General features: G+C 42.7%; 1 protein-coding gene across 3 annotated transcripts in view; it reads right to left on the reverse strand.

Annotated features, from left to right (window-relative positions):
* Positions 1–201: 201 nt before the first annotated feature.
* Slamf1 (signaling lymphocytic activation molecule family member 1) overlaps positions 202–21,953 on the reverse strand; it is a 32,453-nt gene continuing 10,701 nt past the window's right edge. Inside the window, exons 3-7 of one of the 3 annotated variants that reach the window (XM_027418966.2) lie at positions 21,592–21,882; positions 11,839–11,934; positions 7,933–8,003; positions 1,497–1,592; positions 202–252 (exon numbers count right to left, since the gene is read on the reverse strand). In XM_027418966.2, the coding sequence (XP_027274767.2) occupies positions 202–252; positions 1,497–1,592; positions 7,933–8,003; positions 11,839–11,934; positions 21,592–21,882 (605 nt within the window). Of the gene's footprint in view, positions 253–1,496; positions 1,593–7,932; positions 8,004–11,802; positions 11,935–21,579; positions 21,883–21,953 lie in introns of all 3 variants that reach the window. The other 2 variants (XM_035444937.1, XM_035444936.1) reach the window with 2 other exon arrangements.

A 21,953-nucleotide genomic window follows, 5' to 3' on the forward strand; every position in this document is an offset into this window, starting at 1 on the left:
CAGGTCGCCTGCTTGGGAACCCTCACTGCCTTATCTACTTCTCAGGTGCGCCTGTGCAGATGGATCACCAGGGAACTGATTGAAGATGGGTTCGGATGTGCAGTGTCTGTCACAGAGAACTTGGGACCTACGGCCAAGTTCAGTGTGTGTTTTGATTCTTCCGTCTTCCTTCAAAAAGTCCTTTCACTGGGTGTCCGGGTGTCAGCTCTCCGGTAGTGTCACACTGGCATAAATTGTGGTGGGGTTTGGTTCCTACGGGGCAAAGAAGTTCATGAGTGAAGGGGTGGAGGGGAGGAGTTTCCAGGCGGTGAACACAGTAGCATCCCCTGAGAAAAGGAAAGGCGTAGTTCGTGTAGCATAGCATTATGCTTCTAGTCTGTCACAGTCGGGGCATTGCTGGAGCCAGCACTCAGGTCTCCAAGTGCCTACCTGCAAATGGGCATATATTTCTCTTCCAAGCATATGTGTGCCACCAAGGAAGTTGTCCCCAGTTATCTGAAGACTGGCCTTGCCCTTCCCTCCCTCCTCTTCCCTCTTCTCCACTCCCTCTCTTCCTCTGGAAGAAACTCCCTTAAATCAGGACATCTGCCATGCCATGCTCAGCCATGTCTTCACCACATGGCTGAAATCGTCCAAAACTGTAAACCCAAATAAATCCCCCTTCATGTTGTCCTCTTAGGTATTTTGGTCACAGTAATATAAAAACAGTTAACAGCCCTCCCATAGGGCAAAGAGAGTCATAGGGAAAAAAATGACAAGGGAGCTCACATCCTGTTGGATAGGAAACAGTAAAGAGCAATACCGAAAGAGACTAGAGCAACACATTCAAGGACACAGTGGGTGGGCTTCCTCCAGCTAGGCCTCACCACTTCGGAACAGTGTGATTGTGTTATGAGTACATCACGGATCAGGAACCTGTCAATCATGTAAGAACCCTCACCGTCTATTGCCCCTGGAAATGCCCTCGAAGACACACCCAAAGCTGTGCTTCACCAATTTCTTAGGCACCTCTTAATCCAATCAAGCTGATAACCAAAAATAACCCTCACTGAGTTCTTCAACAATTCTTTTCTCCCTCTCCATTTTCCTTCCCTCCCTCTTACTGCCAGTTTCAGGGTACAGTTTGGGGAAGCCAAAAGAAGTCTAAATTATTGAGTTTTTATAGGGGCTACGGAGATCCAAGTGTGGATGAGAGAAGTGGTACCTGTTCGTTGTTTTATAACCAGTATGCCAGGTGTTTCAGATGTGGTCCTTGGGACAACTCTCAGAGAAATACTAGTCAGTAGATAGTGACTCACGGTCTGTGAGCCTGAATGAAGGGATTTGTGTAAGTCCTAATTAACCATGGCTGAAGCTATCCTTGCTGCTTGTGGTCTAGACCACTCTCCTAGTCCACATCTCTACCCTAAAATAAATAAACAACAACAAAAACCTTCCTCCCCTTCTCTGCCTCACACCAGACATTCAGTGAGTGAAGAGGGGGAGTGATGCCTTACCTGGACTGGTTCCGGGGCAGGCTCTGTGGCAGCCACATAAATGGTTGTGCAGGGGTCCTGATCTGTCAGGTCATCATCAAGTTTCTTCTCTACAGGCTACAAGAGAAGCAGAGGAAACAGATTAGTTGAGCAGAAAGCTGGGTCGCATTCAACTTGCCCCACAGAAAAGCAGCTCAAGTTCAAAAGCTCCTTAGTTATTTGCTCTAACTTCCTCCCTGGAGAGAATTCTCCCAAACTTTGCTAGCCATTCCCAGAGTGACATCTTGGGGCTTGCAACCTCCCAAGGCAACATCATTCCTTATTTGCACTCCAGAAAAGAAATGTTTATCTCAATTGCCATACATTTCTTAGATACCATAGTTTATAGAAAAATTTAATTGAATGAAAAATGTCTGATTAGGGATGAGACCGGTGAGGAGGAGATGGAAACAGTTTATTAATCAACTTCCATTCATTGGTGTGCCCTTTGCTTCTTCTCCTAGTTGGGAGAAATTTAGTGTGACCAGACCTAAATGCAGGGATGAAGGGTGGGATAAATAACTTATATGTTCTGCATTCAATTGGGGAATTTTACAAAGAAGAGAGTTCTTGGAACAATGTTGTTGAATTTCCTTTTAAGATTTCTTATCTTAGGTATAAGGAATTACTCTAAACATAATTTAACAAGGTAGCACATTTTTGTTTCTCATGTCTTCAGTTAGGAGCACTGATTCTCACATCTCTAGGGATACCACATTGGAGCAACATCAGGTGTATAACTGATTTTTTGCTACTCTTTGTGAATGGAAGCCCTTGAGATAACAGTATAAGGCAGGAGGCATAAGTCCTGGAGTAGTTCCTACAAGATAATCAACAGTTGTTTAATTTTTATGTTACTATGTTCTGTTTTCACTTTTCTGAGACATGGTCTCACTGTGTAGCCTTGGCTGGACTGGAACTCCTTAAATAGACCAAGCTTGCCTCAAACTCAGAGAGACCCACCTGCCTCTACCTTCTGAGTGCTGGGATTTAAGGTGTGCAACATGACACCTGGCTGTTATTATACTTTATGTAAAGGTATTGTACAGCCATTTTGATAAAAACAAAAAATGCTAATTTTTGAATAATTATCTGTTATCATCTTTGTAATGATACAGTAGCATGATAAACAAAAATGAAAGGAATTTTGTAAGGATATAGGTAAGTCTGTACATATTGATATATAAAACAATAATAATGTCATATATATTTAAAATACACATGAATTTAAAAAACAGTAAAAATAGAACATAAATCAAGATTCAAAATTATAGTATATTTAAAGTATTGTACTAGACTATAAAGAAAAAAAGGGATAAATGTGTGTTAATAAGTCAGGGATATGCTGGATGATGGTGGCATATGCTTTTAATTCCAGCATTTGGGAGACAAAGAAGACAAATTTCTGTGATTCTGAGGCCAACCTGGTGTACACAGCTAGTTCTAGGACAGCCAAGGCTAGAAACCCTGTCTCAAAAACCAAAATAAAACAACAACAATAAAAACCACAAAAACAACACAAAACAGATTAAGAACTCAGGGATGTATCTTATAATTTCTAGGATATCCACTAAACACAGAGAAAATAGTTATTTAGAAACTAATGAAATACAGAATAAAGTGGAATGATAAAAGTATAAATTTAAAAAAAAATCCCCCATCAAAGGAACTCCAATCTCAGAGACACTGTCATCTAAAAGTTCTGCCAAACATGTAAGGTAAGAAATATGATCAATCCCACCCAAACATTTTCAGAGAGTCACAGAAAGAAAATGTGTCTGTTGGTGAGCTGAATTGTGGCTGCCAAAAGATACGTGCCACCAGAGTCAGGGTGTGCCATTTTGTGGCATTAAGGCTTAGGCAGAGGCGGAGATAAGACAGATAGTCGGAACATTGAGGAGAGGTCACTGGGTCAGAGTGGGCCCACATCCAGTGTGGGATGCTCTAAGGGGTGGAAGGAGCAGGCAGAGACACAGGCAGCAATGTTTCATGGAGATGGAGGCAGAAGTTGTGGTGCAACCACAAACCAACAGATGTTGAAGTTTGGAGCCATCATATCACACTGAGGTAAAAGCTTCTCCCAAGAAATTCAGAGGGTTTGGGCTCCTGCCATTATGTCACTTTCGTTTTGGATTATTGGTTTCCAGAACTGAAGTAAACTAAATTCTGGTTGCTTAAACCACCAAGTTTGTAATAATTTGCTATGACAGTCTGACTGAAAGAATACAAGCCTTATCATTTGTAAGGTTAGCATAATCATGATATCAAAACCTCACAGAGTTGTTATGAGGAAGGACAGGCCAGTTTCACCCAGAAACTAAATGTGTGTGTGTGTGTGTGTGTGTGTGTGTGTGTGTCTGTGTCTGTGTCTGTGTGTATGTATGTGTGTATGTGTGTGAGTGTGTGTGTGTGCATGTGTGTATGTGTGTATTGTGTGTGTGTGTGTATGTGCGGGTGTGTGAGTGTGTGTGCATGTGTGTGTGTGTATGTTTGTGTGTATGTGTGTGTGTGTGTGTGTGTCTGTGTCTGTGTGTATGTATGTGTGTATGTGTGTGAGTGTGTGTGTGCATGTGTGTATGTGTGTATGTGTGTGTGTATGCTTGTGTGTATGTGTGTGTTTTCTTCCAGTGCTGGAACTGAAGCCAGGGCTTCATGCATTTCATACATGTTGGCAAGCACTTTATCACTGAGTTATATCTCTAGCCCCAGACAATATTCTCTCTCTCTCTCTCTCTCTCTCTCTCTCTCTCTCTCTCTCTCTCTCTGTCTCTCTTTACTTTTTTGAGACAGGTAGGTAGCCCTGTTGGTTTGAAACTTTTTACATAGTCCAGGCTAGCCTTGGATTTGCTATCCTCTTGCCACTGTCTTCCAAGTGCTAGGATTACAGGCATGGACTTCCACGCCTAGCCTGACAATGTTTTAAATGTATCTTATTTTAAATATATATGTGTTGGGATGCTGACTGACTGTGTGGAGGACCATGTACATGAGAGCAAGGGTCCACCAAGGCCAGCAGAGGGTGTGTCACCCCCTGGAGCTGGTGTTGCAGGTCGATGTAAGCTCCCAGAGTAGGAACTGAACCCAAGTCCTCCACAAAAACAGTATACACTCCTAACCCTGGAGTAATCTCGAGGCCCCGACAATACGTTTAATGCTGTAAAAAGCTCACTAGAAAAACTTCAGCAAAATTCATGTTTAGTGATAGTATATAGTAAAGGCTTTCCTTTCAAATCTGGAGTTTAGGGTAATGTCATTGTCACTACTTCTGTTCAGCAGCGTGCACAAAACTGCAAAACCTCAGCCAGCAAAATAGGGCAAAGTAAAGCGGGTAGAGCTATGTGGTTTATAAACAAAAAAGAAAAACTAATTCTTTGGAGATGATCCAGTGGTGTAGGTTAAAACCGAAGTCATCTGCAGACAAATGCGAGAACTTGTGAATTAATTCAGCAGTGCTGCAAATACAAAGTCAATATAAAAATTAATATGTCAATAGTAAGTAACTAGAAACTAAAATTTTAGAAAAGGGTAATGTTGATAATGTTCTAAGATATAAAAGATAAATCAACAAATTAGAATGATACAGCCATATTTGGAAAACTATAGAAGATCATTTAGAAAAACTAAATAAGACTTAAAGGATAGGCAAAATTTTAAAACAATAAAGATATTTACTGTCTTCATTGGGCTAGTCAGTGCTAATTAACATTCTAGCAAGATTTTAGACTATATATCAGTACGCTAGAGTTAGTTAAGAACTTTGGATGAAAAAGAACAAACGGATGTAAAATAATTTTCTTTCTAATAAAAAAATTAAAAAAAGAAAGAAAAAGAACAAACAGGAAGATGTATTTTAATAAGATATCACAGTTTATACCTCTAACCAAGACAGTTCAGCCAGTGGACAATGGAGGAGAATACAAGACATCAAATGGAACCAGCCATACACATGCCCTCAAATTATAATGAATAGGGCATAGCAGGGAACAGCTCGTGCAACAAATGACCAGTAGAATATATCCATGTGGGAAAAAAGTGAAACTTGGCCTCTTTTACACAAAAGTAAAAAATATTTCCCAAGTGTGTAATAAATAAATGTGAAAGAGGATACTAGAAGAGTATTTTTATTACCCAGGACTGAGAAACATTTCTCAAACAGGTTATAAAAAGTGATAACTGTAAAGGAAGAGGTTACCACATTGTTCTAGCCTGACATTAAGAAGTGTTCTTTATCAGCAGGTCTTGCTGAGAAATTACAAAGCTAAGCCACACATGATATGGATCTAACCTCTAAAGGGCTCACTTCTAAAACTTTTTAGTTTATAATAATTTGTTAAAAAAAAAAAAGGTCTAAAACTCAAACGTAAATGGGCATGAGATTTGAATATGATTTTAATATGGCAATGAACACAGGAAAAGTTGTTACTTATCAGAAAAACAAAGCCATAATAAGACCCCTTACTGGTATGGATAAAACAAAAGGGCTGATGGGAACAAATTTTGACTAGCACGTACAACTATTAAAACTCATTTATTGGAAAAGTAAATTGATACCAACTTCAAAGAACAATTTGGTCTTATCCAGTCAATTGGAGAATCCATATACTGTATCATTCAGCCAATCTACTTCTAGGTATGTGCCTTACAGAAATATGTATAGACATATTCATCAGAAGACATTCATATGAATTTCATTACTGTAATTTTCATAATAACCTCAAAATGGAAATAACCAGATGCTGATTAGTAGCCAACTGGATAAATATATTCCAAAACAGCACACATGGATAAACAATGACAATTGTATGTATCCTGAGTTCAAAGACATGTATGAATTTATGATGAGATATAAGAAAAGATACTGACAGATTCTACTTTTATGAGGTTTAAGAAAAGAAATACATAATTCATATTTCTAGAAGCCAGGATAGTGGCTATCTCTGGGGAGGAGTTGGAGAGTTGTGGTACAGAGGTGTTCTTGGAGGAACTGGCCATGTTCTGTTGCTTCATGTGGGGGGTGTTTTACGTGGAAGACTCAAACTGAAAGGTGTAATTTCTTCTCAAAGTAGGCCAATAGGTCTGATGCAATCCTAACTTTTTTTTTGATTTTGTAATACTTGAGAAGCTGATTCTAAAAGACACACTCAGCCTCAGCTAAGTGAACATTTAGGTGAGAGGGTTATCATAGGGGCTCTCATGTCTTTAAATGAAAGTTTGTTTTTAATAGGAGTCTATGATGATTGTGGTGGTTTGAAAGAAAATGGCACCCATAGGGAGTGGTACTATTAAGAGGTATGGCTTTGTTGGATTAGGTGTGGCCTTGTTGGAGGAAATGTGTCCCTGTAGAGTCAGACTTCGAGGTCTCATATATGCTCAAGCCATGCCCAGTAAGACAGTTCACTTCCTATTGCCTGTGGATCAAGATTGAAACTCTCAACTCCTTCTCCTGCACCATGTCTGCCTGCATGCCATCCGCTATAATAATGGACTAAACCTCTGAACGATAAGCTATCTCCAATTAAAAGTTTTCCTTTATAAAAGTTTGCTGTGTTTTTGGTGTCTCTTCACAGCAATAAAACCCTAAGACAATGATGTAATAAACCCACTAGACTACCGAAGGCAGCAGAAAGGGATCTGCCCAGGACTGTTTCCTGGTCCTCAGAAATGAATTTATTGTATTCTTAGGCAATTATCTAATTATCATTACCTTCATAACCTTTACTCAAGACTATGTCTCCCCCACCATCCTAAATAGCCAAATCATGGGCTAAAAAAATCCCTTAGAATGACTATGCATCTGTCTATTGAGGATCCTGTAGACTCCTGTCTCTTACTGCTAACATACCTGTTTCCTGACTCCAGCATGTCTCATGTTTTCCCATCACTCCCTTCTTAGTTCAGTGGTCATGTTGGCTGTTTTGTTTTTCTCTCCTCTCCCTCCATTCAGCATGTCACCTTTTGTTTGAACCACACTGGAATTCTCAATGTCTTCCCTTTCTCCCCCTGATTGTTCTGTGGGTGTCTTCACTTGGATCAGGCTGGCATGCCACACAATAGCTCTTCCCAATCTCCCTCTTTCCCCAAGCCTGTACCCTTCAAGACGGGAGTCTGGAGACATGCCGCACAGACTCCTAGAATGCCAGAGCTGGGAAGAGTCCACTGTTGTGTGTTCATGACTTCATCTCATTATGATGAAGAAGCAGTTGAGGAGAATGCTCAGTGGTTTCCATTATTTCAAACAATATAGAGGACCAGTGACACGGGTTCAACAATTTTTAGGGAAGCTCTTATTCTTGATTTCTGCTTCCCTAATTTCATCTACTGTAGAACCCCTGCAGAACCATGATGTGTGCAAGGTGGCCCAGTCCAGAATCCTGTGGGAAATATGACAGACACGCCCCAAGAAGAGCATAGGACTTACCCCAGATTTCTGTACTTGGGCATAAATTGTAAGGCTGTTTTCTTCCACTGGTGGCTGGCAGGTTTTTTTACCTGTAAAGAGACACAGTGGTTATCTTCCTCTAGTCCTCAGCATGAGCCCCCAGCTCAGTCCTGTCTGACCTTTACTCTCCACTTTCTACTCACTTCTTTCATCACCACCACTGGAACGAGGCACTAGTTCCCAAACTCTACGCATTTGTTTATAGCATTGGATTCGTTACTTGATATGTCTAGACCTGTGTCCCCAATGCCAAATGGAATTTGAAATGCCTGTCTCATAGAACTATTGTAGAAATCAAACGAGATAATACTTGCAAAGCATTGACACCAGTTACACTAGCAGATAGCAAATGTTCGATATGTGCTGTGACTCCCAGCTCTGGGTGCTATTTAATCGCTATGCAGTTCAGTTACTTGAATCTCTATTTTTGTGCATGTCTGCTCTCCTAATAGGGTTCCAGGTTTTCTGAGACCATAGCTGCCTATTTATAGCACGCCTCTTATTCTCCAGCTGGTAACATGTTGCTCCACTCACAGCTCTCTCATCTCCCTATTTCTGGAGGGCTCGCTAGTGTGTGTGGGATGGTGGGATAGGTGGGACGATGCACTTGGAAGTCTCTGGAAAAGAATGCAGCAGCACCATTCTTTCCTTCACAATCTAGAAATCTAGCTCAGAGCCTGAGGTCTCTGTAAACTAATGAGTTGTGAAACATTTTAGTTTTTAGCTGACATTTCAATTTTCCTTTTTAAATTATAAAGAAAGTCCTCATCACAAAAGTTGAAATTGGATAGAAATACAGAAGAGTATAACTTATAACGCCTTCTCCCTCATTAACAAACCCCATTTCATTTCCAGACGTAACCAATGAAAGGAGTTTCCAGTATGTCCATCTCTGGGCAATATAGTACTTCTGTGAAGGCATAAATGTTCCTTTGCATAGACTAATAGCCACAGGTGGCAAGCACTTGAACTGTGTGACTAGTGAAATCAAGAAACTGTTACTCAATAGTAGTTCAATTAAATACTGGGTGGCCATCTTAAATATCGGCTATATTTGATAGGTTTTTTTCTTTTTTACACAAATGGTTCCATTCTACTCACACATCTCTGTAACTTGACCTTGTCCCTTAAAATGCGTTCAGAGACTCTTCATGATGCCACAGTGGACCTCTTCACTTTTCCTGACACGGAACCACTTCCCTGGCATGCATCATGCGCGGGTGAGGTTGTGGAAAGAAAGGACTGACCTTTGCAGGACTTTCAGAGGACTGTTGCAAGATCTAAGCCGAGACCATGGAAGCTCAACTCAGCCCAGAAGAAACCATAGTCATCAGGGCAAACTTGCCTAATGTCAATCCGTTTATCCTCCTCAGAAGCTGGAAGCACACCACTGAGAGGATAGCTCCGGGAAGTACACTTGGGTTTGGAAGAGAAATGCCTGGTCCTGTGATGTGAGTGTGGGGGGAGCGTCCCACTGAGGGTGTGGCTCTCGGCAGGAAATGATGGGAAGTTACTGGGAAGTTCAAGGAATTACAGTGAAATTTCCTCTGCGGGTATGGCATGCCTGATGGTTCTAATCTCACTGGTGTGTGTGTGTGTGTGCGTGTGTGTGTGTGAGAGAGAGAGAGAGAGAGGAGAGAGAGAGAGAGAGAGAGAGAGAGAGAAAGAGAGAGAGAGACAGAGAGAGAGACAGAGAGAGACAGAGACAGACACAGAGACAGAGAGACACAGAGACAGAGAGACAGAGAGACAGAGACACAAAGAAAGATGAAGAGAAAAAATTGGAGGTTAGGGCTCATATGTTCATAGCAGCATAAGGAGGTAGGAGAAGGGGGCCAGGGATTTCTCTGAGATACTACTCTTTCATTTCAAATCCACTAGTGTTGCAGAGTGAGACCTGCTTGCCCAGCTCTCTCCTGGGTGCAGCCTGGTAACCAAACTGAGACTATACTCCAGTCTAAGAACTTTTAACCCTGGAGGCCAGATCAGGATGAAGTTTAGAATGGCAGGACAGTCCCAAATAATCAAAAGACCACTGAATCAAGATAATTTAGATTCCTCTCTCCCTCCCTCCCTCTTTTTCAGTACAGAATCTCCCTCCCTCCTCTTTTTCAGTACAGAAACAGATTTTCAGGAGCCAACTAAGCTTCGCTCCAAGTCAGCCGAGTCTTTAGATGTAACGAAAAAGATCTGAGCCCTAGATCTTAGCCTTGGAGCCAGCATTAGCATTGCTGTGTGGCACTGAACAGATTATGTCATTTCACTGAGGTAACTTAAATGCTGTAGTTGTAAAACCAGAGCATAAACCTTTTGTTTTTTAGTTCTCACATGAAGCAATATATTGTCTGATGTGACCCTAACTGCAAGTACTTTAACCTCTGTAAGTACCACTTCTAGAATGTCCCAGGATAGTCCTCTGTGGGCCTTAAGACTTAAATATTGGCCCACGCACATTGAGAGATCTATCTGTTTACAGATGTATGTGTGTATATGCATGCATCATCCAGGAAAACCACTGTGTGCTATCTGCGTATTGGCTTGCCAATCTCCACAGCAATACCACAAAAGCATAATATCCTCACTTTGCAGATGGTGAACCATTTGCTTGGTTACACAGCTCATTAGTGCCATAGTCTGCGTTTGGATGTTGTCTAAGGCCAAAGCTCCACGTGTTCATTTGTTAATTTTGGGATGGGGTCTCATTAGGTGGCTCAGGGCTGATCTAGAACCCATGGGTTAGAGTGATCCTCCTGCCTCAGACTTGCAAGCAGCTGTTACTACAAGCTTGTCTCACGGCACACTGCCCAATGCCCACGGTCATAACTAGAGTGTTCTCCTGGAGACGAACTTGGCAGAAGCACCTTAAATCTCCTCAAGAGTCGGGCAGCATTCTGGAGAAGACACGCTACGCATTGCCAACAGAATCTCTTGAGCAATGTTTTGTGGAGGGTATAGCAACTAAATGTAGATTTTGGCATAGGTTTGTATGACGATGGGTTACAAGGTGTAAACGGTTCCTGGAAAAGCTGGGGATGTGTTTTGAAGGCGGGGGAAGTGGGCTTTGCTGGGAAGGGAAGTAATGCTCCCTCGGAGCTCAGCCATATGCTGAGCAGAACGCAGTGAGGAGTGTGGTGTGGAAGGACAGCATACCTCTACTAGCTAGGCTAACGTGGGAGACTTCATCTGCCTTCTTAGCCACAGAATCTCAATGTTTTCTTACAAGAAAAACTAAGCGGGTTCACTCCCAGACCCCTTAGCTCTCAACAGAAGTTTTGTCTGAATAACGAGCCCCTCCCCCACTGTCTGGGTGAACTCTTCGACGGAGGAAATGAGACAGAGGTAGGCTCCTGTGCTGTGCTCAACGTCTTCTTATATAAGCAAAACCGACATCAATGTGCTGAGGTAAGGGCTTCTCTAAGAAGACCGCTTGTAGATCACACTGACCTGCTTGAGAATGACAGGAGCTGACAGATTGGTGATAGATGAACATAGGTTTCCATGCTCCCCAAGGGAAAGCCAACAGGGCATCAGAGACAGGGTGCTCTGATCCAGATGGGTGAGTGGGAGTCAGTATGGCTGAGGGGACACATGGCCTTGAGATAGCGAAGAAAGATCAAACATTTAAATTTGGAATCACAGCCTTACTGCTTTTAGTCTACCCTGGGACATGATTCACAGATGCAAGAGTTCTCTGAATTCTCTTCCCTAGAAAATCTCAGTAGAGTATGCCTCCTGTTTCAATTCCTTTAGCCTTCGGCAGCTCTTTCCTCTATGGATTCCCTGACAGAGTGAGTCCGTGTTTATAGTGAAAGCTACCTGGGCTTGTATAAGATCTATGCTGTTTAGCACCTGGACTTGGTAAGAAGCCTTTCTTGCAAGACCTACCTTGTTTTTTCAGCATCATCACTGCCGTGGGAATCAGGATGATGACTATAATGACCCCTAATGGTGCAACAGTGTGTGGTAGCCATGAGCTTGACTCTGAAAGAAAAGTCAAAGAACAAATCTCAAATGCACTGTGGGTTTAAAAATACCCAACCCAGAAGTGAGAAGGCTGAGCCTCATGCCCCATTTCCGTACCTGACTCCCCAGGGAGACATTTGTTTACATGGTTTTAGAGACCAGCCTTAGACCACTAAGATTTCCATGCCCAGCTTCTTACCCTCATTTCACTTACTATCCCCGACTTTCACGTTTCTAATTTCATAAAGATGTTTCTAAATACAATGATTTATTTTCTCTTTAAATACCGCTTGTCTAAAATTAACTTGTCTTCTCTCCCCTAAGGCAATCGCTTGCCCTGCTTCTCCATTTTTAAATTTCTAAAGTATTATGTGTCCATTTTTGGTAAAAGGGATGTGACAGTCCCATGTGCTTGTCCCCATGCCCCCAAACTACTCCCACGAGACAACTGGGAGGAAGAAATCTGCTTGTCTTCTTAAAAAAATAAACACAATAGTGCTATTATTGCCTTTGAATGCAAATGATTGTGTTGAACCCACGAGACCCGAACTAAAAGAAAAGCATGTCATTGTTCCTGTCAATTGTCATTATTTTAAATTATCGAAGCTAACTGAGGCTTGAAATCATAGAGCCAAATTTTGTAGCTTTCTCTCCTTTAGCCATTATGCTGAATCCCTTTGAACCGAGAACACGACTTTGGAAAAGAGTGAATAAGGCCTTTGTTTCAATCAACAAGACATATGGCTCACTAACCTGATAGTGGCCAGTTGCTAAGTACTTACAGTCCAATGCTTTTAATAGTGAATCTTGTACAGAAATGTATTTAATCCAAATAATCCTAAGGGGTGGGCACTTTTATTTTTTCCATTTTATAAGCAAGGAAATGCCATGAAGAATATCAAGAACTAGGGCTAGGAATAGGAGAGGAAACATGGCTGAGTACTAAAGTCAAGCTCCTTGGGAGTCAGAGAGACTCCTGGACTTGGAGTGAGCAGTAAGGTCCCATTTGAAGCACCAGGTTTCTAAGTATTAACGCTAGGTTCTAGTGTTACTAATGAAACAAATACAATACCGGGTATTAGCAGTAATGTGTAGAACACTTTATAAAAATGATTCTGAGAGAAAAGTGGGTTTATAAACATCTTACCCAGCAGTATAAATATATACAAATAAGCAAACTTCCTGTTTTTTTAACCTTTGAGGGGTATGTCAGAAGTTGAAAGGAAGATCTAAGTTACAATAGAACAGAGTAATTGTAGACACCATTCAGATGCTTACAGAATTGATGAAAATATAGACAGAAGTCCCACGGAACTGATAAAAGGCCCTAGCCCAGCAGTTTCCTTCTGAAAGAATTATCTTCTTCCTAGGCTCTCCATATAGCCAGCCACAAGGAATCTCACTGCAATGACAGATTCTCTTTCTCAAGTACACTATGTTTTAACCCGGCCAAATACCAACTTCAACAGTTTTGAGCCAAAAAGGAGAGGACCTAGGTGTGGTGGTTCATGCCTCCAGTCCCACCACTCAGAAGGCTGAGATAGGAGGGCTTACCGTTCAAGGGCAGCCTGGGCTATGGGGGTGAGACCCTGCCTTGAAAATGAATAAATGAGTGAATGAACAAACACAGGTAAGCAGAGAATTGTTTTTGTATAACTCATAAAATGTGAAGGCAGCTGTGAGCTACTCACTCTGCATGACACCCTGAGTGGTATACGATGGCTGAGAACCCTCTGTGCATGTATGAGCATGCATATATGTATGTATGTATGTATGTATGTATGAATGTATGTATGTATGTATGTATGCATGTGTGTGCATGTATGTCTGACTGGTTCAGATCTTTGCTGTCAGTACCAGGGACACACAGAGAGACTCCCTGGTACAAGGAGAGAAGCAGGGGCAGCAGCCTGAGCTTCTTCACAAACTGTGGTACTGGCCCAGCAAACCATAATAGTAGCACTTACTATTTTGAGAGAGTTCCTCTTTCTTCTTCTAAAGTCTATAACAAAAGCTAATTTGAGTCACAACACCTCAACCATTTATATCATTTCCAAAGATAATATTTCTTCTAAATTTCATAAGAGATTTACAAAGAGACCAAAAACCAAGGCGATGATGCCTCTGAAACTGGAAAACCGATGACAGACTTTCATGCCAAAGCTGCCTTTCTCCTCTTCCCGGGCCTTCTGCTGCAGCCCTGCTGCCCACCTACTCACAGAAGTCAACAACTACAGGTACGTGATTGGGGCTCCCTGTGTGATGACACCAGGCCCGTGTCTTCCCAGGATCCCAGCAGGATGCAATCAACCTGCTGCCTATATCCTGTGACATAAAAGACCAGCTTCTGCCTTATGAGAGGCAATCCGGCCCTCATCTTGAAAGGTATTTCTATCAACTCTAATTTTCTCCCTGCCTTTTAAAATATGTATGAATATATTGGCAAATTAAAAAAAATAAAACCATTGGCTTAAAAAAAAAAAGACCTTAAAGGAACTATATATAGTGTTTAGTTTGCCCACTCATTTTACCTTGAGGAAACAAGTATGTCAGTGGCACAGCTGGGAGGGTGAGAACTGTAGAGTGCCAGGTTTGTGACAGCCTCTGGAGATGGGAGTCCCATGGGGAAAGTAGGTAGCCACAGACTCTGATGCCTGGGAGAGCTAAGGCCAACCCGTCTCTTCACCATCTTCCTTCCACACCCTACCCTGCCTCTTGATGCTGCTTCAGCAGTCCCCCACACCCCCTCAGGCTCTATGCTCAGCCCACTCTTCCTTCCTCAGTGCCGCCTTTCCTGAACATTCCAGCCTCACTCTGCCCTCTCCTCAAGACTTTGGCATCACATGTAGTGTATGTCATAAAGGTTAGAACCTGTGTTTTTCCACCATTATCTTTGCAATGCAAACCATTTTAACGGATGGTATTAGAAAACGGATGGATGGATTCTCATGTACTAACTAATAACTACGTGTCTTAAAGAGTCTTTTGCACCCTCTGAGGCCTGTTTCATCATCAATAAAGTGAACATAAAAATATCTAGTCCACAGAGTTGTTCTGATGAACCAGCACAATACTGCACATAAAGTGTTCAGAGCATCATCTAGACTCCGTCACATGATCAACGGACGCCGCCTGCTTCCCCTGGCCTCAGCTCCCAGTGCACCTGTAGGAGGCCAGAGATCATCTCTTGACAGAGATACCTTTTCAGTCCTTTCAGTATTTGCCACATACATCCTCAGTAAGTTCCTAATGGTTGATTGGAACAAGAAAATGAATTTGCTCCTCACTGAAGTCCTGAGGTGCAGAGTCCCATCCTGTCATTTACTTATGGCTTAGTTTTCCCATCTGACTAGCAGGCCCCAAGGTGCCTATACTTAATGTTCACCCACTTGGCTCTATTTGTCAATTATGGTATTTATATATAGAAACTACCAAACTTGAAGGCCTGAGGAATTCAGACAAATATGGACACAATGCTGCTTATCTAGCTTGTGGGGCTCAGGTTACACACAGTTTCCAAAGTTTCTGGGAATGTTTTCCTTGTGGCCCTCCAAGCTCTTATTTCTCCTGCTCTGCTTGCTCTTCTGTGTGCTGTCTTGTGCGAGGATCTGAAGGGAATCAAGGAGCAGACTCTACTGTGACATGGGAGCTTCCATCCATCTTCTGATAGGTGCAGACCTCTCTCTCTCTCTCTCTCTCTCTCTCTCTCTCTCTCTCTCTCTCTCTCTGGTTTGTTTTGCTTTGTTGAGGGGATAGGCTGGCCTAGAACCTGCTGTGTAGCCTTGTGATCCTCCTGCCTCAGCTTCCCCGGTGCTAGGATTAGAGGCTTGTGCCTGTTCCCTCAGCTGCTCTGTTTCTGAATAAACACCATCTTCCCCTTCCTCAGCATACAGGCTGCATCTATTCTCCTTGGGGGAGGGGCTCATCGTCTGTCTTCTAGCAGCTATTAAAGCATGTCTTGAGTACTGTGCATCCACCAAAGAGGAATTTTGGTAGTAGCATCTTTAAAATGATGGGTTTTTGTTTTCCATCTAGTAAAGTACACAAGTCCCACTTAGGTTGACACCTCTAAAGTTGGTCTCTGTGCCCATTCTTTTTCTGAACAGCCCCCCATCCCATCAGATACAGGACATGAAGTCACTCCAAATACATTTGAATATGAATTATTGAATATGAATGGATCTTAGAGAACTGGCATGTCTTCTTTTGTTAAACGTTATCAGAGTGCTAAATATATGAAGGTCTCAGAAGGCATGCTGGGTCACTTTCTGAATGCCCTGAGACAGGAGTCCAAGGAAGTACCAATGGCCTACTTGTCATAGCTTTGCAATAACAGTGAGAAGCTGGAAAGAGTGTGCTTGCCCGCAGCACATCACCCATGCACCTATTTCCAAACCGGAAGATCCCTCTGCTTTTGCTCATTCATGTAGTGAGGCCTCTCAGGATGCTGGTTCTCAGAAATCAGATAAAACTTATCCTTGGCTCCACAAGTCCTTCAGTCACAAAGAAACATTACCTCAACCACTTCTCTTTCTTTCCTTTTCCTTTTCCTTTTTCTTTTTTTTTTTCTTTTCTGAACCAGAGTTATGATGCTTTTCTCCCAGCTAAGGGGGCTGACTGAAAACACCTGTGCTATTTAGAGGAGACAGTACTTCGCATGAGTCTCCACCCTGCAGTCCTTCACTATTAGCTGTGAGTTAACTGTAAGAAAAACTATTAACTGTAAGAAACCCTGCTTAGAGCCACTCCTCCAAGGAAAATGCTGGCCGTCTTCTTTCCCTTTTTGTCTCTGAAAACTCTGTCGTCACAGCGACACAAAAGCCTCTCTCCCTTCAAGTCCTCAGATCATGTTATTTGAAGATGATAAAAAGAAAACAAAACAGAACCCAAGAAATAAATGTAGTTCATCCAGGAGCCTCTGAGATGCTCACATAACGGTCTGAGAGTACCGGATCTCTTTCCTGCCTTTCATGTGGTTTTGTCAGCAAGGTTACTGGCATGGAGCAGGGCTCCTTGAGAAGTCAGAAGTCTTCAAGAGATGCCTTCTCAGTGGTAGTTTCCAGTGAGAATTGGGGGTGGGGGGAGGATACCAACTTAAGTCTGGGAGCACCCAAGAAAAGGTTTTCATGGAATTCACATCTTCTGAAAATGCCACCTTACAGCAGCCTGTTTCCCACCTGACAGTGTTGTAGAGGGAACAGCAGCTTGTTTCCCACCCAACAGTGTGAACTAGCCATGTGCCTGGGGTCATTTCTTCCATTCTTTCACGACTGTGGACACACAACTGCCCAGCTAATAACTGTATTTCCTAGCTTTTCTTGTTAACACATAATGAGGCTGTAGCTGATGAGAGGTATCTGAGCTCCATTCTTTTGCCATGGTTGCCAAGTTTGCTAGATGGGGTGACACTGGAGAGGCCCATGGGCATGGAACATCTAGGTGACTGAAAATGACGGGGGTGGGAGGGACACTCTGGAGCTCAGGTGTTAGCCCTTTCTTCCACTGAGCCAGCATTCTACTAACTTCATGAGAAAGTTTTTCCTTTTAGTGTGGGCTTCCAGGGGTATTCCCTTCTCACTGAATTTTTAAGATTTTGAATCAATCATCCTCGCACAGACACAATACTTTCAAAACATAGTGATTAAGGACAGCAGCAAGTCCCACACAGGATCTACTGTCAAACCACATTAATGTGCTTCACATGACCTAGATAAAAGATGTTGTAGAGCCCAAGAATCTAGGCCTTGTCGTAAGAGACTTCAGTATGACGGACATTGAAGATGTATGAGATTCTTAAATGGCATTGGAACCCAGAGGATTATGTGATTGACAGCCTAGACAAATGTCATTAATGCTTCTTTTCAAGGAACAAATATGTTCATGTACACATTTTCACTAATTAAAGTGGAAAAATGTCTTCAAAATGACTCTTCTGACTTACTGATGGCAACTCTGATGAACCCTCAGCCTACCATACAGTTTCATTCTGGGACTGAGGTTTCCCTTGGTGCACACTATGTAAGAAGTCTTTGTTGCACTACCAGCCGCTGCATTGACGCACATTTTTGATGGATTACTGTCGTAATGTCCTTCTGTAACTAGTTTCTTTCTCTTCTGCCTCTTGCTGACCCCCGCCTATTCTCTACACCACTGTACTTTCTCTTTGAGATGCAAAGACAATGGTGCCCTTCTCCATCTAAAACTGTCAGCGCCTATCACACCATTACCTTCGAGATGGTGTAGAATGTGGTGCAAGCCTTCTCTGTTTTCCTCTCCTTAATATGCCTTTTGCCAGGGGAGTCTGGGCGGCTTTTGCACGTTCCTCAAGTCACCATCTTTGATGAACCAGTGCTGTTCATTCCCTCTCTTTATTACCTTGCACTTATTTTGGTTTTAAAACCTCTCCTACATACTCTGTGATCTAGGATAATTGTCCATTTACAGAATTATCTTCAGGACAAAGATTGTATCTCTGTTTTTTTCATCTTTGTGTGCTCAGTACCTTGCATGATGCTGGAACGTGGTAAAACCTCAATAAATGTTTTGTCAAAGCAAACCCAGCACTTTTAAAATTAGCAGCTTCCATTTGCAAACACAAAGTGACAGACCAGTGGTTCTTAACCTGTGACCTCTTCACAGGGGTCACCTAAGACCGTCGGAAAACACAGACATTTACATTACGATTCAGAACAGTAGCAAAATTACAGATATGAAGAAGCAACAAAAATAATTTTATGGTCGGGGGTCACCACAGCATGAGGAACTGTATTAAAGGGTCACAGCGTTAGGAAAGTTGAGAACCACCATGATAGACCAATGAAAGTGGCTTCTCAGTAATTTAGGTAATTTCTTCAACAGCCCTGTGTAGACGAAAGGTCATGCTGCACAATGCCAGGGTGTCTGCCTTGGATTTGGCAAAGAATGCCTCCATCTTTGGAGGGGGAGGAACCTTTACTTGAACTATGAGTTAAATTGTGTTCTCTTAAAATCTTTATTTGGAGGTCCTTAGGATGCGACTTCCATTGGATATGGGAACCTTACAAAGAGAACCAAGTTAAAAGTAGGGTGCTATGGCTTAATTACTACACCGCCAACTCACATGTTGAAGCTCTAAGCCTCACAAGAGTGCTGCTTGGGAACAAGTTGTTATGAAGGTAATTAAATTCCAACAAGGTCACTAGCTGGGCCCTTATCTAACTTGACTGCTGTTCATATCAAAAGCGGGGAGCGGGAGAGGCACCAGGGATGCAGAGACAGAGGAAAAAGGCCATCTGTAAGTCAGGGAGAGGTCTCAGGAAAAATCAAACCAGACAACACCTTGCTCTTGAACTCTAGACTCCAGAACATTGAGACAATAATTCCCAACAGCTTAAAGCATCCAGTTTATGACATCAATACCCCAGAAAACTAAGCCTCCTAGCAGCATTTATTAACAGTTCTTGTTGACATACTCGTGAACTAAGTCATACATGTACCTCTGGAAGGAACATTAGTAATTTACCCTTTGTCTTGCAGATAGGCAGAGGCTCAAGAGAAAAGGTGGCTGCTTCATGTCTAGTAGCGTTTCTGAGTGGATGAGGTCTTGACAGAGTTCTACTCAGAGCGCCTTCTACTCAGGGGCCACTTAGTGTCCCTCCACACCCCCCAGAAGCCTGCTTCATACTCAATCACACTAGTGTATACGTCATCCTCAGGATGGCTTAAGCGGGTAAAATCACCTTCAGTGTTCGCTTAGAATGTCCTGATCTGAATGCCCAGTAAACTTTATGGATTACCAAGATTTTATTATGCACTAGTTAGATGCTTGCCAAGCTGTCTTGAAAGGAGTTCCCATCCCCACTTCTCATTTTGAGATAGGTCATGGTAAAAATGTGCTTCCTTGTCTCTAAACAGGCTTCATCAAGCAAAGAGAGCTAGGTTGCCACAATGGGTCTTGCTCATCTCCAAGGAAAACAACTAGTTTTTCATTGTGATTTCTAAGGACGTTTAAGTAAATTCACTCTTCTATGAATACCTATGATCCCAGCACCAGACAGCCCAATTATCTCACTGGCTCTGTGTTTGATCTTACTCAAACCATTCATAGTTCTTCTTTTCTTCATTTCATCCATAGTGTGAAGATGTTGACACTGTCTACATCATTTGATTTCTGTGAGGGTTAATGATGTGCCATGTAGCCAGTACACAGTGAACAACCAAAGCCTCTCAGCCATCAGTTACAGATGAAGAATAAAGTCTCAGGGAAAGCTGAGTTTTTTTTTTTTTTACTCCTGTAATCAGAAAGAGCCGCCCCGCGCCCCCCCCCCATGTTCTAGAAGCTTCCCACTAGACAGCACTGTTTTCTTTCTTTCTCCAGGATGCCCTGAATGACTGTAGGCAGGGAGGGACCTGGATTATAGCTTACACATGGCTTGTGGGCCACATTCAGAAAGTAGAGATGGTTGACTCTTTCCATGACATAGTTGCATTAGGTTCATAAAAGAGCTCAAAGGAATATGCTGGGGTACAGTAGAGGTATTTCCTATCTGAGAATCCTCTGGGGGTGGGGAGTCTCGGTTACAGGAAGTGCTATGCTGAGGGCATAACGTATCTACAGTCCCCTTTCCTCTGTCCCTGCACATCTGGTGTGTTACACAGACACCAAGTCTGTGTGGGTGGGAGTCTCCTTGGAATGGCTCTTGCTCCCTTCCCCAGCTAGGAGATGTCAGGATGTAAGTAATGCCTTTCAGGGCTCTCCCTGAACATTCCTGTGACATAGACACAGTGTGGCACAAGAGGGCAGTGGTCTCTTCTGTCTCTTGGTTAGATGGGCCTACTTGATCAGCATTCTCTCCCAACAGAACAGTTATGCTCTCTATCCAGGAAAAGAGAAGATCTACTCAAAATATTTAGGTTGGGCATTAGCTCCACTATTTGAAATTCAAGAAACTTGAGAAAGATACTTAAATTCCATGAACTTCAAGTTCCTCCTATGTAAAATGAAGCTGGTAATAGCACCCACCTGGCAAATTTACTGTGAACCAAAGAGACAATCCATTAAAAGTGCCTTGCCGATAAAGGAGTGCTGGCATCTCATCACCATTCACTGGTTTCACACTCCAGGACTTAGCTTACCTCTCACTCGGCTCCTCTAACTGGCTCTGAGACTGACAATCCATTCCAATGCACGCCCTTCCCTTACAGCCTGTGCTTCATTATCAAGCAAACATTTACACTGTGTGGCCGAGGTGCAGAGATCACACATCGTATGTACTCCTTTCTCTTGCAGCATAAGTGACAGGGAAGTACTTTCTGATGGCATAGAACTGTCTCACCATAATGGAACATGGATTTAGGACTTAGGACCTGCCACCTGCATCCCTTTTCCAGACATCATTGAATGCTGGATCCAGGGCAGAAGGCACAGAGAAAGGTTTTCTCTTGGATACCAGAGCTCTGGCTCTAATTCTGTTTGTTCTTTCCTTCCCTATTTGTTCCTTAACTGTGAACCAAATGTTATATAATGTCACCTGGAGCCAACATGAAAGCACCTTTGTTGAATATGCCTAGAGGCTTTAATATTATAAAGAAAACAAGTGTCATTGGCAAGGCTTGGCTATGGAAACAGAGCTATTGGGCCAGTTAGTATTGGGCTTGCCATTGATGAGGTGCCCTAGCCACCACCAGAGTACTCACTGGAGGCCTCTCGCCTGCACTCCTGCCATAGGTCGAAGGTCCGGGAGTGACTGCTGACAGGGTTGCTTGCAGTGCAGTTGTAGATGCTGTCATGATGCTGGTTGCTAAGGGTGATGTACAGGAGGTGGGAGCGGTTGGCTGGGCTCAGCAGACGGGTGCCCGCCTCATCACTCCAGCTGTAAGCCACATGATCCCCTTTCTTCACTGTGCAGGCTAACATCAAGCTGCAGGTCCCATTCTCAGTCTCCTGGGTTTTGTTTAGCACTTTAATCTCTGGAGTGGAGACCTGCTCTGTCAGGAGAAAGAGAAGGAGCCATCACTGAAACACAACTCCTGGAACTATTGACTGGTTTATTTGTCAA

This window comes from Cricetulus griseus, chromosome 5 (assembly GCF_003668045.3).
Source record: "Cricetulus griseus strain 17A/GY chromosome 5, alternate assembly CriGri-PICRH-1.0, whole genome shotgun sequence".
Classification (NCBI taxonomy): domain Eukaryota; kingdom Metazoa; phylum Chordata; class Mammalia; order Rodentia; family Cricetidae; genus Cricetulus; species Cricetulus griseus.